General features: G+C 39.2%; 1 protein-coding gene across 1 annotated transcript in view; it reads right to left on the minus strand.

Moving 5' to 3' along the window:
• TDRD1 (tudor domain containing 1) overlaps positions 1-7,069 on the minus strand; it is a 54,978-nt gene that overhangs the window by 21,241 nt on the left and 26,668 nt on the right. The window contains exons 14-16 of the mRNA XM_003787149.2: positions 5,770-5,940; positions 3,709-3,951; positions 3,166-3,303 (exon numbers count right to left, since the gene is read on the minus strand). Of these exons, the coding sequence (XP_003787197.2) occupies positions 3,166-3,303; positions 3,709-3,951; positions 5,770-5,940 (552 nt within the window). The remainder of the gene's footprint in view (positions 1-3,165; positions 3,304-3,708; positions 3,952-5,769; positions 5,941-7,069) is intronic.

The raw sequence follows: 7,069 nt of genomic DNA on the forward strand, positions 1-7,069 counted from the left end.
GCAGGTTATGTCTCTGACAAAGGTTTAATAACCAGAATCCACAGAGAACTCAAATGTATTAGCAAGAAGAGAACAAGTGATGCCATCTCAGGGTGGGCAAGGGACTTGAAGAGAAATTTCTCTGAAGAAGACAGGCGCACAGCCTACAGACATATGAAAAAATGCTCATCATCCTTAATCATCAGAGAAATGCAAATTAAAACTACTTTGAGATATCATCTATTTCCAGTAAGATTAGCCCACACCACAAAGTCCCTAAACCAGAGATGTTGGCGTGGATGTGGAGAAAAGGGAACACTTCTGCACTGCTGGTGGGAATGCAAACTAATACGCTCCTTTTGGAAAGATGTTTGGAGATCACTTAGGGATCTAAAAATAGACCTGCCATTTGATCCTACAATTCCTCTAGTAGGTATATATCCAGAAGACCAAAAATCACATTATAACAAAAATATTTGTACCAGAATGTTTATTTCAGCCCAGTTCATAATTGCTAAGTCATGGAAGAAGCCTAAATGCCCATCAACCCATGAATGGATCAATAAACTGTGGTATATGTACACCATGGAATATTATGCAGCTTTAAAGAAAGATGGAGACTTTACCTCTTACGTGTTTACATGGATGGAGCTAGAACATATTCTTCTTTGCAAAGTATCTCAAGAATGGAAGAAAAAGTATCCAGTGTACTCAGCCCTACTATGAAACCCAGGAAAGCTATAACCCAATTATAGCCTAAGAAGCAGCAGAAAGGGGAGAGGGAGGAGAGGGAAAGGAGGAGAATGGGTGGAGGGAAGGTAACTGTTGGGACCACACCTATGTTGCATCTTACTAGGGTACATGTGAAATTTACTAGGTGTAGAACATAAATGTCTTAACACAATAACTAAGAAAATGCCGTGAAGGCTATGCTAACCAGTTTGATGAAAATATTTCAAATTGTATATAAAATCAGTACATTGTACCCCATGATTGCATTAATGTACACAGCTATGATTTAATAAAGAAAAAAAATGGAAAGTAAGAGTCAGAATTTTCACCTTTCAGATTAGCAAAAAGTAAAAAATAGGGACACGTTATTGGACATGGTGTGAAAAAAAGACACTCTCATTCTCTGTTGCTGGACACTTACCTGGCTGACCTCTTGAAGGACAGTAGCTTTCCATAGCACAAGTACACATATCCTTAAATAAAATTCTAAGTGCACTGTAGGAATTTGTCCCCAAAGATATACTTTCATAGTAAATTCATGGAGTTTTAGTGACAAAGCTTGGAAACACTAACCCTCTATTCATCTAAACTAAGGTTAATTAGGAAAAATCTACACAGTGGAATATTGTGTCGCCATGAAAAAGAATGGGATGGAGACTCAACAGCAACATGGTATCCTGGATTGGATCCTAGGATATGAAAATGATATTAGTGGAAAATCTAGCAAAATCCAAATAAAGCCTGGAGTTCAGGTAATAGTAATATGCCACTGTTGGTCTCTCAATTGTAACAAATATACTTTGATTAGGTACAATGTTAATGACAGAAGCAGTTAGGTTAGGGGTGTATAGGAACTGCACCGCCATCTTTACAATCTTCTACATCTCTAAATAATCATTTCTAAATAAAAATTATATTAAACAGAAAAAGTGGAGAAAACCCTATATGAACTGATATCCAAGACATAGTGGGAGCAAAAAGTAAAGTGGGCCAGGCGCAATGGTCCACGCCTGTAATCCTAGCACTCTGTGAGGCCATGGCAGGTACCTGTGGTCCCAGCTACTTGGGAGGCTGAGGCAAGAGGACTGCTCAAGTCCAAACAGTATGAGGTTGCTATGAGCGCTGATGCCATGGCATTCTCCCCAGTATAAGACCGTCTCCAAGAAAAGAAAAAAGTATAAAAAATATTTGCAGTATTTTCCCATTTCTAGATACATAAAAAAGAACATATCCATTCATAGAAGCATATGTATACAACACCTCTGAAAAGATATTTAGAAAATTAAGAAGTGGCAAACTTACTTTCCACTATATACTCTTTTATAACTCTTGAATTTTGTACCATATGCTTGCATGATCACCTATGAAAATATATAAAAAGAAACTTTAAAATTGGGAATTTTATCCTGTATGAAACAGTGGCCTATCTATTCTGAACAACAGGAAGACAAATCTCACAACTTGGAAGTCAAACAGAGATTTAGTTCTCCAGTTTAATGTCCTCATCTGACAGACAGAAAAGCCAAGAATTAGAAAAGCTAAAAGTCAGTGATGCTCACCAGAATGGCTAAAACAAAAAGGGAAGTGCAAAGTGTTTGTGAGGAGGTGAGCCATTAGAAGTCTCGGACAGACAACTGTCATGATCACTTTAGAAACTGGCACTCACTGACTGAAGCTGAACATACACATACCCTTTATGACCCAGTAATTTCACTCCAAGTATAGATCCAATGGAAATGCAAACTCATGTGTGCACTGAGTTTGTACAGGAATATTCACAACATTTTGTAGCCCCAAACTGGAAACAAGCCAAATGTCCAGTGGTAGAGATGAACGGATAAATCACTGCACATTCACACAATGGAAGTCCATGAAAAACAAGCTACAGCTACACATAACCACTGCACCATGTGGGGGTGAAGCAGCCAAGCACAGAGCTGCACACATTGTACGATTCCACTGATACAAACTTTCAAACCAGAGAAATCCATGTGATTACAGGGCAGGATAGTATTGACTTTTGAAAGAGAAGAGATAACAACAACAGGTGGAGACAGGAAGGAAACTTCTGGGATACTGGTTAACGCTTCATTTCTTGACCTTGAGGCTGCTTATACAAGTGTGTTGAGTTTGTGATCATCTGTTATGCTGTACTCCTGTTTGCACACTTACCTATCCGAATGTTATACTTTAACAACACAAATTTAATTTCCAAAGACATGTTAAAGAAACATCCTACAACATCTAAACTGATTTAACACAAAGATGTTGAAAACAGAAATAATGGTTTAAACAGAATGAAAGCCAATTAAGTGTAATCAAATCTTTCTTGGAAATGCAAATACCCACTTGACTCTTCTTGGAAAGAATACTTTTATTACTCAGTAACAAACTCAATTTATCATCCGTGCCAAGGAATTTGTAAAAAGAAATAAACAAGAAGAATTAACTTACTGTTGTCCTTAAGCACGTGGCAATAGAAGTCTGCAGGACTATATATCATACACACCACAACATCGACTGTCTGGTCAACAGCAAGTTGAACGCACATCCACTCCAAGGGATTTACCTTTCCTTCTACACCCAAGGGAACTGTGAAAATAAATGAATATTTTGCAAAACAAATGGGCAGAGTGGGGGGGCGTATGGCAGGGGGCTGGGTTGCTGAGGAAACTGCTTATGAAGAACTGAATTTCCACTGACATTCTGAGTAACGTTATAGGAACGTAGCCTTAAAGTCAGTCTTAATAATTCATCATCATGACCTAACTGAATTTCAAATTTACTTTTCTGATCCATCTTCAGTTGCCAGTAACCCATAAGACTTGCAATCAGACTTCACTTTTCAAACACATTCTTAAATGTACTTAGATGAAGATTTGATTCAAAGGCAAGAAGGCACCCAACATCAATTCTTTTAGAAAATACAAGAAACCATGTGTTTACAGCACCATCTGAACTCGAGCATAGGCATTACCCGGTAAATGTTTTACTTACCACTGGCTTCTTTCACATCACTGGGTTTATCTGTCAGTCTCCCCTTCTCCCCTAAGGCAAAGCCTGCGTCCATGAGGACTTTGCTAACACTGATGTGAGGCCTCTCAGATTCATCCACCAGCTCCACCAGGGAGCTGTTTTCCAACTTCTCCACCACTTTCACCGTGATCATTTTGTTCTGCACAATTTTTTTCATGAGACACACAGCTTCTGGAGTCCAAATTCCTAATGATGGCTTTACTCCTAACAAGGAAGTTTTAGAAGAATGTTAATACAATTCTTTAAAGTATTTAGAAATTTAGCCCCTAACTTCCACAAAGTTAAATTTAAGAAATCTAAAACAGGCTCGGCGCCTATAGCTCAACCGGCTAAGGCGCCAGCCACGTACACCTAAGGTGGCAGGTTCGAATCCCCAGCCCGGACCCACCAAACAACAATGATGGCTGCAACCAAAAAATAGCCGGGCGTTGTGGCGGGCGCCTGTGGTCCCAGCTACTTGGGAGGCGGAGGCAGGAGACTCGCTTGAGCCCAGGAGTTGGAGGTTGCTGTGAGCTGTAATGCCACGGCACTCTACCCAGGGGGACAGCTTGAGGCTCTGTCTCAAAAAAAAAAAAAAAAAAAAAAAAAAAAAAAAAAGAAATCTAAAACAGTGGAACTAAAAAGTCCCACCTGAGTAGAATTTTCTAAATATGAAAATGAAGGCAAAATTAAGAAAAAGCTGCAAAAAAAAGCTTCTATAAGAAAATTGGTAGGAAATATCTAGGAAAGCAAATCTCCAAAGACAGAAAGTAGGTCAGTGATTGCCTGGGGAGCACAGATTAACCATCTAAAGGTACAAGAGATGTCACTGGTGGTCATGGAAATGTCCTACACCCAGATTATGGTGCTATCTGTACAACTTGATAAATTTACTAATAAATAATGAATTGTGTCACTAAAACCTAAAGTCAATTCCATGGCATGTGAATTATAGCTCAGTAAAGTTAAGAAAATCATAAACAGAAGTATAAAATAATCCAGGAAAAAATTGTGATCCCTTACATTCACATATGAAACATCTCTAGCATTTAAAAATACTGAGAAGGGCCCTTATGAATCAAATGCCCTATGGTTAGGCCTAAGTTAGTTCATAAAATATGTAAGACCTAAGTAATTTACAAAAGAAAAGTCAGCCTCACTGGTAATAAAGCAAACAAATGCTTTTGGTTTTAGCTTATCAAAACTGACCGAGATGAAGTAATACAGAACTATCTCTCTGGTAAGCCAGTGTGTAAAGGAATTCGCTCCCTCACATTTCTCTGGTGGGCATGTAAACTAGGCCGACCTTTCTGGAGGAAACAAACAATTATGTACCAAACAGGAGAAGCAGCTTACCCACTGACACCGCATTCCACCCTCGGGAGAATAACCTAAGGAAGGGTTTTGCAATATAACTTACACTTTACAACATAGCCTAAGGAAATGATCCTGGACGTGTTGCATAAAGTAATTAAAATGTTGAACCCTGCTAATGGCAAAACTTGGAAATACCCTGATACTGGATGGTAGTGAAATTATGATAGATTTGAATTAAAGGTTGACTGAAACCAATTTATGGACATGGAAAGTGAAACCTCTGACAGCAGTGGGACAAATGACATTTATGGCAGTTTCTATGTCATCTAACCATAATGTTACTGGGTTTCTTTTTCTGTTCTGAAACATGGTCTCACTCTGTTGCCTTGGGTAGATTGCAGTGGCATCATAGCTCACAGCAAACTCAAACACTTGGGCTTGAGCAATCCTCTTGCTCCTGAGTGGCTGGGACTATAGGAGTACACCACTACACACGACTAGTGTTTCTATTTTTAGCGGAGACAGGATCGAACTCTTGCTCAGGTTGGTCTCAAACTCCTGAGCTCAAGTACCCTCACCCACCTTGGCCTCCCAGAGGCCACACCACAGCACCCAGCCATAACGTTACTGTTTTGACAAGCAGGTTTTCCTTCCTTTATGTGTCTATTCATGTTTTAATTTTTAAATTTTAATTTTAGGAATATGGAGACTATAAAAACGTCATACCTGCCAGCACACACTTTATAGCTTGCATTGGCAATTCCAATAACTTTGGAATTATAGGACAAAGTCTTGTCAAACTAAGGATTTCAAAGTTTCCATAATCTACGTATCCGACCAATACAGATTCTTCAGAAGCATAAGCCAAAACAGAGGCACGGTACCACTGATCATCCTCTGAAAGAAGGAGAGACTCAATCTCAAATGATTTTCCAATGCAGATATGGGAAAAAAAATTTTCCCCCCAAATTAGAGACAGTCATTTGTAGATTTTAATAGTGACAGCAATCTTACACACAGAACAAGTTGTGTGTCACTGAACATTACCAATTTTGCTTATTAGAGATCAATTCCCATGTGTATGGAAACATCACTATGTACCCCCATGAAGATGGACAATTATTATTTTCCCACTAAAAAATAAAAAAGCCTTCAGGTTCTGAAATGTATTTACTAATTACATATTAATAGATCTATATTAATAGGTTATTACATTAATTACATCATAGGCAGTCGTTGTTAACTGACATGCCTTGGCTTCCCAGGAGGCCACTCATTAGGACAGAGAACATGTCCTGATCATGCGACTCTTCAAGGACCTGGTCAATATGTGAACCACTCACTAATGCAACCAACAGCACTGTTTCAGAACATGTGGCAGCAAAGACTACAGAGATTCCATCAGCTGAGCAGTGAGTGTGCTGACAGCTTCCAGTAGCTCCCCTTCCGTGTGGCCACCGGCCCTTCCTTCCTCAGACAGTGAGAGAACCTGGCTGTCACTGTCTGGGAAGTGACATAGGAAAGACCTCTATGTCTGCAAATGCCACACCCTGACAGCCCTACACTTGCAGATCCTCTTCCTATTCCAAATAAAACTTACAAGGACAGAAACTGAGGAAGTTCCACACCCATAAACAGAGTTACCTATACCAGTCTTCAAAAACCAAAGGGTTACTGAAACAGCCAGCAAAACTTCCTTGGTACCTCCAGCCCTGACACAGGCCTTCTGCTCTGACCTCTGTCACACCACACTCCTTTGATCCAGCTTAACTGGACAAATTGAAACATACAATTGGTCCATTCTAATACTCAAGCTTCAAGTGTACTCATTCAGTGCAAACCTAAGATTTTCCTTTATTTTTATACTCAATTGCAAGTTTAAAAAAATTTCAACCAGGAAAAGACCCAACAAGAAAAGAAAATTACAGACCAATATCACTAATGAATATTGATGCAAAAATATTCAACAAGATCCTAACCAACAGAATCCAGCAACACATCAAGCAAATCATACACCACGACCAAG

The sequence above is a fragment of the Otolemur garnettii genome, unplaced genomic scaffold, assembly GCF_000181295.1.
Source record: "Otolemur garnettii isolate 467f Iridium unplaced genomic scaffold, OtoGar3 scaffold00021, whole genome shotgun sequence".
Classification (NCBI taxonomy): Eukaryota; Metazoa; Chordata; class Mammalia; order Primates; family Galagidae; genus Otolemur; species Otolemur garnettii.